The sequence below is a fragment of the Pseudophryne corroboree genome, chromosome 3 (assembly GCF_028390025.1).
Source record: "Pseudophryne corroboree isolate aPseCor3 chromosome 3, aPseCor3.hap2, whole genome shotgun sequence".
In the NCBI taxonomy this organism is placed as follows: domain Eukaryota; kingdom Metazoa; phylum Chordata; class Amphibia; order Anura; family Myobatrachidae; genus Pseudophryne; species Pseudophryne corroboree.
Window position 1 is genome coordinate 624889003 of NC_086446.1, and position 20581 is coordinate 624909583.

At 47.4% G+C, this 20581-nt stretch overlaps 1 protein-coding gene across 4 annotated transcripts in view; it reads left to right on the forward strand.

Annotated features, from left to right (window-relative positions):
• Positions 1-20581, forward strand: part of PANK1 (pantothenate kinase 1) — an 89227-nt gene that overhangs the window by 63975 nt on the left and 4671 nt on the right. For all 4 annotated transcript variants that reach the window (XM_063961683.1, XM_063961685.1, XM_063961684.1 and 1 more), the window contains one exon: positions 17358-17483. In XM_063961683.1, the coding sequence (XP_063817753.1) occupies positions 17358-17483 (126 nt within the window). The remainder of the gene's footprint in view (positions 1-17357; positions 17484-20581) is intronic.

A 20581-nucleotide genomic window follows, 5' to 3' on the forward strand; every position in this document is an offset into this window, starting at 1 on the left:
TGAGACCCATTTTAAATTTAAAATCCTTGAACACTTATATAAGTAGGTTCAAGTTCAAGATGGAATCGCTCAGGGCGGTGATTGCAAGCCTGGACAAGGGGGATTACATGGTATCACTGGACATCAAGGATGCTTACCTGCATGTCCCCATTTACCCTCCTCACCAGGAGTACCTCAGATTTGTGGTACAGGTTTGTCATTACCAATTCCAGACGTTGCCGTTTGGTCTGTCCACGGCACCGCGGGTATTTACCAAGGTAATGGCCGAAATGATGATACTCCTTCGGAGAAAGGGAGTTTTAATTATTCCGTACTTGGACGATCTCCTTATAAAGGCGAGGTCCAGGGAACAGTTGTTGATCGGTGTAGCACTAGCTCGGGAAGTGCTACAACAGCACGGCTGGATCCTGAATATTCCAAAGTCACAGCTGGTTCCTACAACGCGTCTACTGTTCCTGGGGATGGTTCTGGACACAGAACAGTAAAAAGTGTTTCTCCCGGAGGAGAAGGCCAAGGAGTTGTCATCTCTAGTCAGAGACCTCCTAAAACCAAAACAGGTGTCGGTGCACCACTGCACGCGAGTCCTGGGAAAGATGGTGGCTTCTTACGAAGCAATTCCATTCGGAAGGTTCCATGCAAGGATCTTTCAGTGGGATCTGTTGGACAAGTGGTCCAGATCGCATCTTCAGATGCATCGGCTGATAACCCTGTCTCCAAGAACCAGGGTGTCGCTGTTGTGGTGGCTGCAGAGTGCTCATCTTCTAGAGGGCCGCAGATTCGGCATACAGGACTGGATCCTGGTAACCACGGATGCCAGCCTTCGAGGTTGGGGGACAGTCACACAGGGAAGAAACTTCCAAGGACTATGGACAAGTCAGGAGACTTCCCTACACATAAATATTCTGGAACTAAGGGCCATTTACAATGCCCTAAGTCAGGCAAGACCCCTGCTTCAACGCCAGCCGGTGCTGATCCAGCCAGACAACATCACGGCGGTCGCCCATGTAAACCGTCAGGGCGGCACAAGAAGCAGGATGGCGATGGCAGAAGCCACAAGGATTCTCCGATGGGCGGAAAATCATGTGTTAACACTGTCAGCAGTGTTCATTCCCGGAGTGGACAACTGGGAAGCAGACTTTCTCAGGAGAGTGGGGACTTCACGGGAGAGTGGGGACTTCATCCAGAAGTCTTCCAAATGGTTGTACACCAGTGGGAAAGGCCACCGGTGGACATGAGGGCGTCCCGCCTCAACAAAAAGCTAAAATGTTATTGCGCCAGGTCAAGGGACCCTCAGGCGATAGCTGTGGACGCTCTGGTAACACCGTGGGTGTACCAGTCGGTGTATGTGTTCCTTCCTCTGCTCTCATACCCAAGGTACTGAGAATAATAAGAAGGAGAGGAGTAAGAACTATACTCGTGGTTCCGGATTGGCCAAGAAGATCTTGGTACCCAGAACTTCAAGAAATGATCTCAGAGGACCCATGGTCTCTGCCGCTCAGACAGGACCTGCTGCAGCAGGGGCCCTGTCTGTTCCAAGACTTACCGCGGCTGCGTTTGACGGCATGGCGGTTGAACGCCGGATCCTGAAGGAAAAGGGCATTCCGGAGGAAGTTATCCCTACGCTAATTAAAGCTAGGAAAGAAGTGACCGCAAACCATTATCACCGCATATGGCGGAAATATGTTGCGTGGTGTGAGGCCAGGAAGGCCCCAATGGAGGAATTTCAGCTAGGTCGATGTCTGCACTTCCTACAGTCAGGGGTGACTATGGGCCTAAAATTGGGTTCCATTAAGGTCCAGATTTCGGCTCTATCGATTTTTTTCCAAAAAGAATTGGCTTCACTACCTGAAGTTCAGACATTTGTTAAGGGAGTGCTGCATATTCAGCCCCCTTTTGTGCCCCCAGTGGCACCTTGGGATCTCAACGTGGTGTTGGATTTCCTAAAGTCGCATTGGTGAACCACTTAAAACCGTGGAACTAAAATATCTCACGTGGAAAGTGGTCATGCTGTTGGCCTTGGCTTCGGCCAGGCGTGTGTCAGAATTGGCGGCTTTGTCTTGTAAAAGCCCTTATCTGATTTTCCATATGGATAGGGCGGAATTGAGGACTCGTCCCCAATTTCTCCCAAAGGTGGTTTCAGCGTTTCATTTGAACCAGCCTATTGTGGTGCCTGCGGCTACTCGTGACTTGGAGGACTCCAAGTTGCTGGACGTAGTCCGGGCCCTAAAAATCTCTGTGTCCAGGACAGCTGGAGTCAGGAAGACTGACTCGCTATTTATCCTGCATGCGCCCAACAAGTTGGGTGCGCCTGCTTCAAAGCAGACTATTGCTCGCTGGATCTGTAGCACGATTCAACTTGCACATTCTGCGGCGGGACTGCCGCATCCTAAATCTGTAGAGGCCCATTCCACGAGGAAGATGGGCTCTTCTTGGGCGGCTGCCCGAGGGGTCTCGGCTTTATAACTTTGCCGAGCAGCTACTTGGTCGGGGTCAAACACATTTGCTAAATTCTACAAGTTTGATACCCTGGCTGAGGAGGACCTAGAGTTCGCTCATTCGGTGCTGCAGAGTCATCCGCACTCTCCCGCCCGTTTGGGAGCTTTGGTATAATCCCCATGGTCCTTACGGAGTTCTCAGCATCCACTAGGACGTCAGAGAAAATAAGATTTTACTCACCGGTAAATCTATTTCTCGTAGTCCGTAGTGGATGCTGGGCGCCCGTCCCAAGTGCGGATTGTCTGCAATACTTGTATATAGTTATTGTTTAACTAAAGGGTTATTGTTAAGACAACTGTTGAGAGGCTCAGTTATATTTCATACTGTTAACTGGGTATAGTATCACGAGTTATACGGTGTGATTGGTGTGGCTGGTATGAGTCTTACCCGGGATTCAAAATCCTTTCCTTATTGTGTCAGCTCTTCCGGGCACAGTATCCTAACTGAGGTCTGGAGGAGGGTCATAGAGGGAGGAGCCAGTGCACACCAGGTAGTCCTAAAGCTTTCTTTAGTTGTGCCCAGTCTCCTGCGGAGCCGCTATTCCCCATGGTCCTTACGGAGTTCCCAGCATCCACTACGGACTACGAGAAATAGATTTACCGGTGAGTAAAATCTTATTTTATATATATATATATATATATATATATATATATACACTGTATATTATACCTGGTAACTCCCCTTTGCAAATCCTGCGTTTGCCCCTGTATCTTTCCGCTGATCCCCGGGGATCATGACGATGTTCCGGTCCACGCTGCTTGCTCCCGAACAACAGCCATCCCACAGCGGGGGACAAGGAGAAAGCACACCGCCGCCGATGGGTAGGGAGTACGTGCGCCCAGCGACAGGCAGCACCAGACCGCGCATGCACAGTGTGGTGGGGAGGGGGCACTGCTTTATTACTACTACATTATGATTATTAGGGCCTTTATGTAGAGTCCTAGGGTTCATTATGTACAGAGTACAGTTTTATTGAAAAATAAAATACAAAATGAAAAACACACGTTATCTGACCTAATGATAGCTTGCTGCGCCTGTGAGGTGAACGGATTTGTTACAGGTTAAGTTTAGGCTGCAGGCTGAGGGTTAGGGTTAGGCTGTGGGAAGGGGGAGTTAGGTGTAGGCTGCGGAGATGGTGGGTTAAGGTTAGGCGGCTGGGAAGGGGAGGGTTAGGCTGCGGGGAAAAGGGGATAGGGTTAGGCACCCCCAGGGTGGGTTAGGGTGCCTGAAGGGGGGTTAGATTTAGGCACCACAGGGGAGTGTCAGGGCTAGGCTGCCAAGAGGGAGAGGGGGGGGGTTAGGTTTAGGCTACAGGAATGGAGGGTTAGGGTGGTGGTTAGCATACTTATCTGCCTTTGTCAGGTTCTAACCATCGGAATGCCACAGTCGGTATTCTGACAGCCAGCATCCCGACCGCCGGCATTTCAGCCCCAACTCATTTGTACTGCAGCTGTAACGTGACTGTAGAGATGGGGGTGTATAGTATCTGTAGTGTAGTGCCTGGTGTTACCTTGTAAAGTATCTGTAGTGTAGTGTCTGGGATCAGGGCCGGATTTACCACAAGGCAACCTAGGCACCTGGCGGATCCCAAGGGGCCCGTGGCCGAGCCCCACAAATTCCTGACCATAACATAGGCTGGTTTCTAGTTGCCTGCATCTTGGCCGAGCAGCCTGCTGCTGCTTCCTCCTCCGTATCGCAGGACCAGAGATTGTACCAGAGGGAGAGCGGGTCCTGATGAGCCTAGCCTGGCTGGCAGACAACCCACCCGCCCAGCGTGTTGTGCCCACCCCAAGCCAGCAGGTGTGCAGGTAGGACCTGCGCTGCTGCCTCATGGACAGGGTGAGGGAAGGGGTATAAACACAGCAGGAACAGCCAGGAGCAGTGATAACAAGATATAGTACTATGGATTGTTTGAGGAAGGGGGCCCCAAATTAGTGTCTGGCCTAGGGCCCCATGAGGTCTAAATCCGCCTCTGGGTCTAGATATAGAAAGATAATTTTTTCTCTAACGTCCTAGTGGATGCTGGGGACTCCGTAAGGACCATGGGGAATAGCGGCTCCGCAGGAGACTGGGCACAGCTAAGAAAGAATTAGGACTACCTGGTGTGCACTGGCTCCTCCCACTATGACCAGTGCCGGCCCTAGCCAATGTGATGCCCTAGGCAAGATTATGTCTGGTGCCCCCCCCCCCCTCCCCTCTTCCCCAAGACAGGGAGATAGTGGGTGACAGAGATAGTGATTGACTGGGGAGGGAGGGGTAGCAGGGAGATAAAGAGTGACTGGAGAGGGAAAGGGAGACAGGGAGATAGTGGGTGGCAGGAAGACACTGGGTGACAGAGAGAGGGTTAGAACAGAGGGAAAAGGGACTGGACAGAATAGAAGGGACAGGAGAAAGTGGTGACAGGGACATGACAGTGGGGACAGGACCAGGACAGGTGACAGGGACAGGACAGTGATGGCAGAACAAAAGGCAAGGCAGGACAGAAGTGACAGGGACAGTACATAAGTAATAGGGCCAGGATAGAGCTGGCATGAACGGGCTAGAACACAAGTGTCAGGACCAGGACAGATTGAGCAAGGACAAGACAGAACAGAGGGAACAGGAGAGAGGAGTGACAGGAACAGGACAGAGGAGACAGGGAAAGGTCAGAGAAGATAGTGATAAAGCTAAATATTTATCTTATTTAAAACCCTTTAAGAGGCCTAAGAACACTGTACGCTATTGACGTATGGAGTACCGTAAGGGTACGCACGTTGCGTAACAATCGCTTAGCCGTGGTCGAGACGCTCAAGCGTCACGTTCGCTCACGGCCAAGAGATCACAGGCAGGCACGCTATTGGCTGCTGACTAACGTAATGGTTCGCTATAGCGTAGCGGACGCTCGGGACCACGAGGAGATCACCAGCGGCGCAGACGCTCACAATGTTAAACCTTTATATCTAAACCATAAACAATGTAATATGCAGTAAAACCTTAGTGTAGAGATAGGGTGTAGATGCAACACAGTGTAACCTTATTAACTTAAAAGCTGTTCGAGCGTCACCGACGCTCTGAGAATACTTAACACTATAATGAACACACAACTACCGGGCTTAGGGTCTAACGCCTTATGAATATGTTATACTTGCAAAAAGAATAATACAGTACAAGTCATACACTACAATATAACATAGACTAACTAACCAGGTAACTACACAGGAAATACAATACAATACTATTACGTTTAAGAGAGTACGAGAGAAAGAGGAGAAGAGAGAGAGAGAGAGATATGGCCCACAATAACAACAAAGACAATATGGTTGCGGATAAAAACTTACGCACAAAGGGGAACGATCGCATGCGCCTCTGGACATCCAGCTCCCGATTATCAGCAATGAGAACCGTTGAAGAGTGAGCTGGATGTGATCGGCTTGTCTATTTATGCCTCACACACAATACAATTCAATGGTCCCTACAATCTCATTGTTCATTGGACACAGGAATTCCTCTTCGTATTATAACAAAAGGTCATAGGTTGATTCATACAGGTGGGCTGTGACAATTTCCAACTGCTCAGGTGGGTGGGAAACTGGGTTTCCCGCCGCATGGATAAGTAAGTGCAAATAATAGTAAATGGACATAAACTTCTTATGTCCATAACTATTCGCACGAGCGATTAATCTGTTTCAAACCAACACCGGAATATTGCTAATTAAATATTCTTCCGATGGATACTAAACACCACTGTATTACTCCTGTCTGACCCTTCGTATCAAACAAAGAGGGATTTCTCTGTCCATGAACATCCTACATTAACCAAACTTTCAGATTCTATCAAAGGGACCATAATCTACAAAATACATTATATGGTGAAAATATGTAACAAAAGAGTCGCCCGCTAGACGCATACAATCTCTACCGTAAATGCGCATACCGTGCGCCTGCGGGTGCTCGCAACAGCGAGTATGCGCACGCACGGGAGAGCGCACGCATGCGCAGCAGGGACACATATGAGGTGCAAATATGGCAGTGTGCATCGTGATATTTTTCTGACTTTGACAATAGGGACAAGACAGAAGGGACAGGAGAGAGGAGTGATAGTGCTGGGACAGAGGGGACATGGATATGACAGTGGGGACTGGGACAATACAGTGAGGACAGGACAGAGGGGACAGGACAAAAGTCATAGGACCAAGATATGGGGGATAGGACAGAGGGAACAGGAGAGAGGGGTGACAGGTACAGGACAGAGAGGTCAGGGACAGGATAGAGGTATGGAGGAGATAATGCTGCGGGCACCCACAGCATAGGGGAAGTGGTAGAGAGGAAAACTACACACACAGCAGGATTTTAGTTAGGATTGTAGTTTTATTATAAGTGAGTGCCGAGTTCACTACATGGATATCAGGGACGTGCAGTCAGGGGAGGTAGGAGGCAGTGCCTCCCCTGTCATTAATGATTAAAATAATACAAAGAAGATACATAAGACACATATTAAGTGTCATATGTATACTCTTTATATTATTCTAATCATTTTTAGAACATTTAATTAGTTTGGGAGGCACTGATAGATAGTGCCTCCCGTAGACGGTAGGAACGGGGACAAAGCAGGGGGGCCAAGCGCTGGGCTGTAAAAGCCCATTAGAAAAAAGGGGAATGCGGCACTTATACAAGTGCCTCGCTGGCAGGGGAAGCACGCTTCTGCCACATGTGATTGGGCCAGCGGATCCAGTGCTGGATCCGCTGGCCCAATCAAACATACGCGGCGGGAGAAGCGGCGCAGGACCCGGCAGTTCCTGTCACTACAGCAGCGGCCCCGGGAAGCCCAGACCAGGAATGTATGCGGCGGCGGTGGCCAGCACTCTCCCCTCTCGTTCCTCCTCCTCTGTCCCCCAGTCAGCAGCAGCGGCGCCTACACTCTGGGGACATCTCAGGTGAGAGATGGGGGGCAGATAGATATATATATATATATATATATATATATATGTGCCTCCCCTGAAAAAGACTTCACCGCACGTCACTGATATATATATATAGATAGATAGATAGATAGATAAATAGATAGATATATATATATACAGAGAGAGAGAGTATGTATGTATGTGTATATATCAGGGACGTGCGGTGAGCTAAATGGCTCAGGAGCCATTGGCTAACCCCAGAACCAGATTTACATGCAATATATGAGCCATAGGGTACATTTGGGCATTATACACAGGTGCAGCAGTATAAACTCCTGGAAATCTGGTGAGTTTTGATTAGAGATGTGTGGAAAGGATACACAGGCGAGGCACTGCTTCACCTGCCATAGACTTTTTACTCCAGAGTTTGGGCTATAAAAATTATTAGAATAATGCAAAGAAGATATTTCAAACAAATTATCAGCATTTTTCATATATTTTATTGAGTCAAAACTCTGGTTTAAACGTAAGTATGACAGGAAAGGCTCTGCCTCACCTGCCTCACCCCACCGCACGTCACTGGTATATATATATATATGTATATATATATATATAATATATACACACTATACACATACATATATACACACACTTACGCAGCCCACCAAAATTACAGAGACACTGACACCGAATTAATTAAACTGCCTTACTGTTTTTTTATATAGTACTGGCCGCCCCTTCACTTTTAAAGCTGCTGCTCTGTTTTGCGTTGGTGGTCTAGAAGAGCAGTGGCTCAGTCACAGTTGCTGACTCGTTGCGCAGCGGTGCCCGGAGTCAGCCTGACTCCGCAAAGGAGCATGGGAGGAGGAGCTGCTGCTGCCGAGCATGCGCAGCAGCCCTCCTGCCGATGCGGTGGCCATCTTTGTTAGGGGCAGCGGGCGCCCTTCAACAGCTCCGTAACTGCAGGTACTGTCTGGAGCTACCGCAGGCGGCTCTGCTCACATAAGAGCAGGGCCGCCAGCGGGCGCCGAACCTCGGGTGCCCCACGACCACCAATGGTTACAGAGCCGGCCACTATGTGAAGGCAGATGCCCTAGGCAATTGCCTAGTCTGCCTATAGCTAGGGCCGGCTCTGACTATGACCCTCCTCCAGACTTCAGTTAGAATCCTGTGCCCGGCCGAGCTGGATGCACACTAGGGGCTCTCCTGAGCTCCTAGAAAGAAAGTATATGTTAGGTTTTTTATTTTACAGTGAGATCTGCTGGCAACAGACTCACTGCAGCGAGGGACTAAGGGGAGAAGAAGCGAACCTACCTAACAGGTGGTAGTTTGGGCTTCTTAGGCTACTGGACACCATTAGCTCCAGAGGGATCGACCGCATGGAACCGGCCATTGGTGTTCGGTCCCGGAGCCGCGCCACCGGCCCCCTTACAGAGCCAGAAGCAAGAAGAAATCCGGAAAATCGGCGGCAGAAGACATCAGTCTTCACCAAGGTAGCGCACATTGCTCCTCATACACACTTCACACTCCGGTCACTGAGGGTGCAGGGCGCTGGGGGGGGGGGTGCCCTGAGAAGCAATAAATACACCTTGGCTGGCAAATATATCACAATATATAGCCCCAGAGGCTATATATGTGATAAATACCCCTGCCAGAATCCATAAAAAAAACGGGAGAAAAGTCCGCGAAAAAGGGGCGGAGCTATCTCTCTCAGCACACTGGCGCCATTTTCTCTTCACAGTGCAGCTGGAAGACAGCTCCCCAGGCTCTCCCCTGTAGTTTTCAGGCTCAAAGGGTTAAAAAGAGAGGGGGGGCACAAAATTTAGGTGCAATATTGTTTATACAAGCAGCTATTGGGGGAAAAATCATCGCTCAGTTATAGTGTTAATCCCTGCATTATATAACGCTCTGGTGTGTGCTGGCATACTCTCTCTCTGTCTCCCCAAAGGACTTTGTGGGGTCCTGTCCTCAGTCAGAGCCTTCCCTGTGTGTGTGCTGTGTGTCGGTACGGCTGTGTCGACATGTGGGATGAGGAAGGTTACGTGGAGGTGGAGCAGAGGCCGATAAATGGGATGTCGTCCCCTGTGGGGCCGACACCAGAGTGGATGGATAGGTGGAAGGTATTAAACGACAATGTCAACTCCTTACAAGGCTGGATGACGTAAAACAGCTGTGGGACAGCCGGCTTCTCAGCCCGCGCCTGCCCAGGCGTCTCAAAGGCCATCAGGGGCTCAAGAAAGCGCCCGTTACCTCAGATGGCAGACACAGATGTCGACACGGAGTCTGACTCCAGTGTCGACGAGATTGAGACATATACACAATCCACTAGGAACATCCGTTACATGATCTCGGCAATAAAAAATGTGTTACGCATTTCTGACATGAACCCAAGTACCACATAAAATTGGTTTTATTTTTGGGGAGAAAAAGCAGCCAGTGTTTTGTTCCCCCATCAGATGAATGAATGAAGTGTGTAAAGTAGCGTGGGTTCCCCCAATAAGAAACTGGTAATTTCTAAAAAGTTACTGATGGCGTACCCTTTCCCGCCAGAGGATAGGTCACGTTGGGAGATATCCCTTAGGGTGGATAAGGCGCTCACACGTTTGTCAAAAAAGGCACTGCCGTCTTAGGATACGGCCACCTTTAAGGAGCCTGCTGATAAAAAGCAGGAGACTATCCTGAAGTCTGTATATACACACTCAGGTTATATACTGAGACCTGCAATCACCTCAGCATAAATAGTGCTGCTGCAGCGTGGTCTGATACCCTGTCAGATAATATTAATACTCTAAGACAGGGAAAATAGTTTGCTAACATAGAGCATATTAAAGACGTTTTCTTATATATAAAGGCTGCACAGAGGGATGTGTGCCGGCTGGCATCCAGAATTAATGCAATGTCCATTCTGCCAGGAGGGTATTAGAAACCCGGCAGTGGACAGGTGATGCTGCCTATAAAAGGCACATGGAGATTCTGCCTTATAAAGGTGAGGAATTGTTGGGGATGGTCTCTGGGACCTCGTATCCACAGCAACAGCTGGGAAGAAAAAAAAATTTTTTTTACCTCAGGTTTCCTCACAGCCTAAGAAGGCACCGTATTTTCAATAGTATCACAGGGATACAGGCTGGAGTTCGAGGCGACTCCCCCTCGCCGTTACCTCACCTCAGCCTTGCCTGCTGCCCTCGGAGAAAGGTAGTACTGGCGGCAATTCACAAGCTGCACTTCCAGCAGGTGAAATCTAGGTACCCCTCCTTCAACAAGGCCGGGGTTACTATTCCAAAATGTTGTGGTACCGAAACCAGACGGTTCGGTGAGACCCATTCTAAAATTGAAAGCCTTGAACACTTATATACGAAGGTTCAAGTTCGAAATGGAATCGCTCAGGGCGATTATTGCAAGCCTGGATGGTATCACTGGACATCAAGGATGCTTACCTGCATGTCCCTATTTACCCTTTTCACCAGGAGTACCTCAAAATTGTGGTACAGGATTGTCATTACCAATTCCAGACGTTGCCACTGGTCTGTCCCCGGCACCGAGGTATTTACCAAGGTAATGGCCGAAATAATTATCCCGTACTTGGACAATCTCCTTATAAAGGCGAGGTCCAGGGAGCAGTTTTTCGGCGGAGTAGCACTATCTCGGGAAGTGCTACAACAGCACGGCTGAATTCTGAATATTCCAAAGTCGCAGCTGGTTCCTACGACGCGTCTACTGTTCCTGAGTATGGTTCTGGACACAGAACAGGATAAAAAGGTTTTCTCCCGGAGGAGAAGTCCAAGGAGTTGTCGTCTCTAGACAGAGACCTCCTAATACGTATACAGGTGTCGGTGCATCAATGCACGCGAGCCCTGGGAAGGATGGTAGCTTCTTACGAAGAAATTCCATTCGCCAGGTCCCATTCAAGGATTTTCCAGTGGGATCTGTTGGACAGGTGGTCCGGGTCGCATCTTCAGATGCATCGGCAGATAACCCTGTCTCCAAGGGCCAGGGTGTCGTTGTTGTGGTGGCTGCAGAGTGCTCATCTTCTAGGGGGCCGCAGATTCGGCATACAGGACTGGGTCCTGGTGACCACGGATGCCAGCCTTCGAGGCTGGGGGGCAGTCACACAGGGAAGAAACTTCCAAGGCTATGGAAAAGTCAGGAGACTTCCTTACACATAAATATTCTGGAACTAAGGGCCATTTACAATGCCCTAAGTCAGGCTAGACCCCTGCTTCAACACCGGCCGGTGCTGATCCAGTCAGACAACATCACGGCGCTCGCTCATGTACACGACAGGGCGGCACAAGAAGCAGGATGGCGATGGCAGAAGCCACAAGGATTCTCCGATGGGCGGAAAATCATGGGTTAGCACTGTCAGCAGTGTTCATTCCCGGAGTGGACAACTGAGAAGCAGACTTTCTCAGAAGACACGACCTCCACCCGGGAGAGTGGGGACTTCATCCAGAAGTCTTCCAAATGATTGTACACCGTTGGGAAAGGCCACAGGTGGACATGATGGCGTCCCGCCTCAACTAAAAGTTACAAAGATATTGCGCCAGGTCAAGGACCCTCAGGCGATAGCTGTGGACGCTCTGGTAACATCGTGGGTGTACCAGTCGGTGTATGTGTTCCCTTCTCTGCCTCTCTTACCCAGGGTAATGAGAATAATAAGAAGGAGAGGAGTAAGAACTATACTCATTGTTCCGGGTTGGCCAAGAAGAGCTTGGTAACCAGAACTCCAAGAAATGATCTCAGAGGACATATGGCCTCTGCCGCTCAGACAGGACCTGCTGCAGCAGGAGGCCTGTCTGTTTCAAGACGTACCACGGCTGCGTTGACGGCATGGCAGTTGAACGCCGGATCCTGAAGGAAAAGGGAATTCCGGAGGAAGTTATCCCTACGCTATTTAAAGCTAGGAAAGAAGTGAACGCTAACCATTATCACCGCATATGGCGGAAATATGTTGCGTACTGTGAGGCCAGGAAGGCCCCAAAGGAGAAATTTCAGCTAGGTCGATTTCTGCACTTCCTACAGTCAGAGGTGACTATGGGCCTACAATTGGGTTCCATTAAGGTCCAGATTTCGGCTCTATCGATTTTCTTCCAAAATGGAACTGGCTTCACTGCCTGAAGTTCAGACATTTGTCAAGGGAGTACTGCATATTCAGCCTCCTTTTGTGCCTCCAGGGGCACCGTGGGACCTCAATGTGGTGTTGGGTTTCCTAAAGTCACATTGGTTTGAGCCACTCAAAACCGTGGATTTAAAATATCTCACGTGAAAAGTGGTCATGCTTTTGGCCTTGGCTTCGGCAAGGCGGGTGGTAGAATTGGCGGCTTTGTCATGCAAAAGCCCCTATTTGATTTTCCATATGGATAGGGCAGAATTGAGGACTAGTCCCCAGTTTCTTCCTAAGGTGGTATCAGCTTTTCACTTGAACCAACCTATCGTGGTGCCTGCGGCTACTAGGGACTTGGAGGACTCCAAGTTACTGGACGTAGTCAGGGCCTTGAAAATGTATGTTTCCAGGACGGCTGGAGTCAGGAAGACTGACTCGCTATTTATCCTGTATGCACCAAACAAGATGGGTGCTTCTGCTTCAAAGCAGACTATTGCTCGCTGGATTTGTAGCACAATTCAGCTTGCGCATTCTGTGGCTGGCCTGCCGCAGCCTAAATCTGTAAAAGCCCATTCCGCGAGGAAAGTGGGCTCTTCTTGGGCGGCTGCCCGAGGGGTCTCGGCTTTACAACTTTGCCGAGCTGCTACTTGGTCAGGGGCAAACACGTTTGCAAAATTCTACAAGTTTGATACCCTGGCTGAGGAGGACCTTGAGTTCTCTCATTCGGTGCTGCAGAGTCATCCGCACTCTCCCGCCCGTTTGGGAGCTTTGGTATAATCCCCATGGTCCTTACGGAGTCCCCAGCATCCACTAGGACGTTAGAGAAAATAAGATTTTACTCACCGGTAAATCTATTTCTCGTAGTCCGTAGTGGATGCTGGGCGCCCGTCCCAAGTGCGGACTGTCTGCAATACTTGTATATAGTTATTGTTAACTAAAAGGGTTATTGTTGAGCCATCTGTTGAGAGGCTCTGTTATGTTCATACTGTTAACTGGGTATAATATCACGAGTTATACGGTGTGATTGGTGTGGCTGGTATGAGTCTTACCCGGGATTCAAAATCCTTTCCTTATTGTGTCAGCTCTTCCGGGCACAGTATCCTTACTGAAGTCTGGAGGAGGGTCATAGTGGGAGGAGCCAGTGCACACCAGGTAGTCCTAATTCTTTCTTAGCTGTGCCCAGTCTCCTGCGGAGCCGCTATTCCCCATGGTCCTTACGGAGTCCCCAGCATCCACTACGGACTACGAGAAATAGATTTACCGGTGAGTAAAATCTTATTTTTTCACATAAAAAATGCATTTACTGATAACTCTCTAAATACTTCTAGGTAGTTAATATAGATAGGCTCATATTTAGTGAAAATACAGGAAGTATTAGATATTACAATTAGGCGCATCATGTTTCTATATATGTGTTTGTGATACTTGTATATATGATATATTAATATGTACCGCTGTATATATAAGTTTCAGTTTGCGTTATAAAGCTGTTCTGGTGAATACTGTACTAATCCCGTAAATGCGAATGCAAGCACCTTGGTGTCCTCCTCTTTCTGCTTTCAGCTTCTTTACAGTGTTGCCTTGTGGCATGGAGTTCAAGCAGCATTGTACAGGGCTATCAAAGCATTGAGAACTTCAGCAGAATCTTGTGAGCAATAGAACTCCCATCTCCTGTTTTCTCTATGCACTATCTGCTATGCATGCTGTTTCTGTTTATTTTGAACAATAACAATAATGCTGCTATGTTTTTTGTTGTTGTTTACCAAATCCTTAAGAATCCCTTGCATTTATTGTGCATGTAGTTCCGCCATTTCCAACCTGTTTTGTGACTCACAATCATAAATAAATAGCAATATATTTGAATACAAACAATGTGAACTACTGCTAATTTGTATCATTTACAACTGAAATGTAGTTCACATGTAATGCCCATGGGCTCCTTGAGCTTATTTTCAGAACTACACGTTATAAATGTACCCTGATGCGCCAACGGATGTACTGTCATTGAATAGATTCAGTTTCCTGAAATATTTTGTAGGACCTTATCTTGTTTTAAAAACAAACACAAAAAAACAATGCGTGAGGGCAAAGCTTCCTACTAGTGAATATTCTAAGCATTATACACAACATGCCTCCTGCCTTCTACTGTGGCCCTAAGCTCCAGTCTGCTTTATTATCAGATTTTAGGCCCTCATCCAGGCTGGAACGCAAAACGCGATCCAGCTGCAAAAATTAAAAAGACTATGCGGGTGCATGCGCAGCGCCCATCCTGCGCATGCATCCACATTTTCTGCGGGCACCCAGCAGTAAATGAGAATGCCTCTGCCTGTCACTCAGGCAGAGGCGCTTGCTGGGTGGGAGGGGGGAGGCAGTGCTCCGTTTCCTGGGCTGAGACTGAGCATTGCAGGGGCGGCATCAAAGAAACGGAGGCGGCGGCAGATGAACGGGGGCGTGGCATAGGTGTAATTGGGGCGGCTGCGTGACCCCACACGCAGCCGCTGTGATCAAAAAGATGGCGACGGGCCTTCTGCCGCCGCAGCCAGGCTGCGTCTGCAGGAGGCTTCCCTACTTTCTGTGATCACGCTGAAATTGCGGCGCGACTGCAATTTCAGAGTGGTCGCAGGAGGGAGGCGGTTGGGAAGCATGCTGGGCGGCCTTGCCCTGCGATGGGCGGCAACCAGCATGCGAGCAAAAGGATTGCATATTCTGCTAAAAAGAAGCAGAATTTGTGATCCTTACTGAATCGGGTCCTTAATTAGCAATTCAAAATAAGGAGTGAACATACAAGATCAAATTTTATTAAAATGTAATGATAAAAAATAAGTATAACATAACAGCAACTCATCATCTGCACTGCATATTATTACAAAAACATTTCCAAATGAACCCCTTAGACATACCGTATGTCCACCACAATGTCATGACAATAAGCAAAACCAGTTTGTTGGTCCCATTGAAAGCAACTGTTTTGTTATTGCAGAAAGACGGGCAAAATTGACCCATTATAGTACTATAGTGTTCCAACAGGAATGAATCATGGCATGCAGACTGGTAGCAGCAGTTCTAAAACAGTGGGATATCATATATACATATGATAGAGGAGTGTATTATTGCCACTAGCGCCTTTTTCTTTTTCTTTTCGTATTGTCAGATTTGTTTGTTATGCCTTATTTAATTTCCTCCTGAAACGGTATTACAGATAGGAATCTTTATTTGAATAATTGTATCACTATAACTTATTACTAAGATTTATGCATTGTTGCCTACCCTCCCACATTGTCCGGGAGACTCCTGGAACTATGGGAAATCTCCTGCTGCCCCAAGGATGGTAGGTGAAGCTCCCGGATCCTGAATGCTGCACTGCCTATGCCAGAGTGCATATGCCCATGCCAGCCTATTACTACCTTTTTGCACCCAGCACTGCAGGCTGGAGCTCTCCACACATATCGAGGACAGTCCCAGCAGTCACCTTTCCTGGACAGGCAGACTGGCAGCCAATGAGATTGGTGTTATGCCGCCTGTCATTACAGTGGGTGTGGCTTAATCAGGCAAATTCACATAATTTAGCCCCTCCTAGCAGACCCACAAATAACAGAATTTTGGTGGCAGGGCCTAGAAACCGACAGCCCGGCCCCACCTCCCAGAGGTGCAAGCAGCGTCTCCTCTCTGGGCTTCTCCCAGAGAGGAGACCTTAAAGGTAGGCAAGTACGGATTAATGGTAATGTATCAGGTTTCCTATCACTACTTTATTAAATACTGTAAAAAGCACCCATTGGAATTAACACTGGACATTTCAGAAACTTGTTTTACTATATTTTGTACTTACAGCTTGTTGTCTTCTTTTAATAATATTTAATTAGAAGTACAAACCCAATTGTTGAGGGTCCACTCACGACCTGTTCTGTTTCTGTGCAGATTGGGGCCATGTGAGATTTCTCACAGTCCACCCTTATCTGCAGCATGATTGATATGCTGCAGCATTTAAGGGGTGAAGCGGGGCTACAACCAGGGGTGTGGTATGCAAGGTCGACCACCAATGGTCGACAGTAACCAGGTCGACAGAGATTCTAGGTTGACATGGTCTGGGTCGACATGAGTTTTAAAAAAAACATTTGTGTAGTTTTCACTGTACAGTGACCGGGAACCCCAATTAGTGCACCGTGTCCCCTCGCATGGCTTGCTTCGCTCGCCATGCTTCACAGGTTACCGCTCCCAATTGTAGTCCACATGGATCGTAAAGTATGAAAAAGTTCCAAAAAATAAAAAAATTTGAAAAACTCGTTGATCTTTTTATCTGTCGACCTAGAAACCCTGTCGACCTAGCTACTGTTGAATAATAGTGGTCGACCTAGACACTGTTTACCTAAGTCTTGTTGACCTAGAGACCGGATACCATGACCAGGACTGTTCTCCAAAAATGGGGCAACACACGTCTGATGCAAACTCCCTGGAACTCGGCAGAGGGGTTCAGACGGCTATTCTCATTAAGCCTTGGCTCACACAAACTGGCCAGGGTCAGTGACCATCATGAGCACTCAGATCACAGATGCTGTCTACAGATTTATGAGATTTGTTGTACGGTATTGCACAGGAGCTGCCGTGTTGCTGTGATATACCCAGAATTTGGCCCGATGTGCTTCAATAAGCCATTCCAATAGGTTATGAAAAGTCTCATAGTATACCAGAATGTTAGCGTTTATATATATATATATATATATATATATATATGCAACTGCTTTTATACTAAAAATCAAATGCTTGAGTATTTTAAATGTATTTTGTAGCGGTTCATTTTCCTTGGACTTTTTTTTAATTGAGCTGAAGACTGTAGTGAAGAAATACCACTGTACATCATTGTTTGTGTGTCACTTTCCTTTTAGAACATTGACAGAGTGTTGTTTGTCGGGAACTTTCTACGAATCAACATGGTTTCAATGAAGCTGCTATCTTATGCCATGGATTACTGGTCAAAAGGACAACTAAAAGCCCTTTTTTTGGAACATGAGGTAAAGGGAGATAAAACGATATAGTGTTTTGTAGTGAATGTCTGTTGTTATCCAGGCAAACAATAAAGAATTCCCATACCATATGGGTACAAGCACTAGGCTGAGCTAAGTAGTGCTCAACATTATTCATTTAGCTACATAACAACGTGATTTTAGTGTGTTATTGTTTCAGGATCCTAAGTGTCATTGCTTTAGGGCCCAGGAAGAAGTGGCTTCCAATGTAATGTGTAAACATTAGCACAGTGTTGTGGGCATTACAGTGGTGCACATACACTGAATGTCAATAGGCCACCTTCAGACCAAGGTGGGCCATAGTTGGTTACTTACAGTACTTTTGGGCCCTATCAATGGTAACAGAGTAATTTGTACTGGTTGGGAATCTGATCACAAGCAAGTTAGGTTACACTGCTAAGCTCAGACACAGGGTTTGATTCAGAGGTGGACGCATCTGCGGAGTTATAAATATGTTGCATATTGTACAAGCTGGGGAATCCATAAATACATTCCAACTGGGGTCCATAAGTTGTGCACCTCTGGGTCACTGTAAAACTTCAGACACCTCAATATGGAAATAAGTACCTAAAGGGGGAGTACTCACGGAGCGATAATCTAAGCAATCTGACTAGATTGCTTCGATTTTACCCCTCACAGCGATAGCGATGCGCAGCCCCGCGCATCGCTATTGCTGGTGCTAGATTGGCCTGCCATGCAGGCCAATCTAGCAGGTCGCTCCCTTCACCCACTGAGTGAAATGAGCGCCCCCCTGTCTCCCCCCGCACGCTCAGCACACATTGCGCTGTGCTGAGTGGTGGGAGAGATGTGTGCTGGGCAGTTCGCTCAGCACACATCTCTCCCACATCTGCCTTTGAATACGGGCCTTAAGGGGTCTATTGACTAAGCCATGGATGGAGATAAAGTACCAGCCAATCAGCTCCTAACTGTTATTTTTCAAACACAGCCTGTGACATGGCAGTTAGGAGCTGATTGGCCGGTACTTAGGGGTACATTTACTAAGCAGTGATAAGAGCAGAGAAATGAGCCAGTGGAGAAGTTGCCCATGGCAACCAATCAGCACTGAAGTAACATCTATAATTTGCATACTATAAAATGATACAGAGCTGCTGATTGGTTGATGGGGAAATTTCTCCACTGGCTCACTTCTCCGCTCTTATCACTGCTTAGTAAATGTACCCCTAAATCTCCGTCCACTTTATCTCCATCCAAGGCTTAGTAAATAGACCCATAAGTGTTTCTAATTCCATTCTGCCAGTATTTCCAACCCTGTGCTCTGTTGCAGATCTGCTGATCTAATTAACCCCACTGCTGCATACCTGTAAGTTTCCAAAAATAAAAATAGGTCAAAATATAAGGCTTGTGCTGATGGAATGGAGAAACACACAAAATCCGTAGTGAGTGGTAAGATGAAACTAATGTTTAATGCAGCAAAAGGCACGTGTGGCATGGCCTAAAAATAAATATGGCACATAGTAGACACAGTTATCCATCATATTATGCGTTGCCCGCCATGTACTGCCCGTGCAGAACCCTCATTCTCGCCACATACTGTCTCATGGCAGTCAGAAAAATCCCTTGCCACATCCTCATGCTGCAGCTTAGGTGCACAGCCCACTACTGAACACCAGTACAGTAAGAAGGGTGCATTTCACATGCAGGGAAATCTGATTGGCTGGAGCTTGCTGTCAGAAGCATTTGATGACAGAGTTATTTAGTGTGTCCCAAGGTTGACATTGTTTCGTGAGCTCCCTTACTATGTGACCATGTGATACAGTTCTAAATCTTGTTTCCCATAGTGTGACCTTGTGAGTTGACAGAATTGCATTGTATGGTAAGGACCTTTCTGACAGCAACTTCAGTGTTGTTTAGAGGCTGGGAGACAGGACCAGTGGAGTTGTGATGTTCTGTAATGACTGAAAAGAATCTGATACTACTTAAAAGGGACTAGGGCATACTTGCCTACCTGACCCTCTCCATGAGGGAGAAAATGCTCTGCTCCTGGACTTTCCTGGTAATGTATGATTGCCATCACCTGTGGTGAGCTAGTTTATTGATAAGAAAGGTGTTTCACCACAGGTGATGGCAATCATACATTACCAGGAAAGTCCAGGAACAGAGCATTTTCTCCCTCATGGAGAGGGTCAGGTAGGCAAGTATGGACTAGGGGCATGCTGGAATCAACAAAACTCTAGGGGTTAATTGGGGAGTGTAGTTTATTCTCTAGAGAAGGTTAGAAAAAATGATGTTAGATCCTCTTAAGAAGTGCTGTGAGAAAGAGAATGGGGAAGATTGGTAAATTGGGGGGGATTCAGTGGTCTGAACGGCTGAGCTGAGCAACTTGTGCGCATATACGTTTCATCAACCCAGTGTGATCAAACTTTCCCAGATGATAGACTGGGGGAGGTGTCTAACCATACACAGCCAGGTGACTATAGTGCAGCAGGGAAAGCAGAATCTCCATCCAGGCTGGTCACAAGTGTGTATTCACTTACTTCTGATGTTATTTTTACAAGATGATGTGAGAAAATAGAGGCAGCAACAAAGCCTAATTTAGAGTTAGGAGAAAATAAGGTAGAAAGTGCAATTTTGCAATATGACAAAACCATTTTGCACTGCCAGGGCAGGAGACAGATATTGAAAATCCAGACATATTTTGTAGGAAGGTGAGGGCTCATCCTTAAACCCAATTTAATTTGTAAGCATGCACTTGCCTTCCATTGTAGTTTGACATAGTCCAAAGTTGCACTCTTTGTCCAGCTTGCTCTAATATGGACATGTGACTGGAATTCTGAAAGTAATGATTTATTAAAGCCAAAATAAACTCTTTCATACTTTAATATTAAGGTGCAGATTGTGAGTCGCACACAAAGTGATTTAGTGGTCGGCAGCCGCGGAAGTTTGATTTACTACCTTATGCTAATGCAAGTATCTGTACAACTAATACGGGTGATTGTGTGTACAGGAGGAAAGCCACGCCGTCCATTGACTTTACTTTGACCGCCATTAGTATCTGCACTTGCACCAGGTGCAAGAGATCTGTCAGAAACAGGCCTCTCTTCCCCGTGCGCAAGGCTGTGAATTGT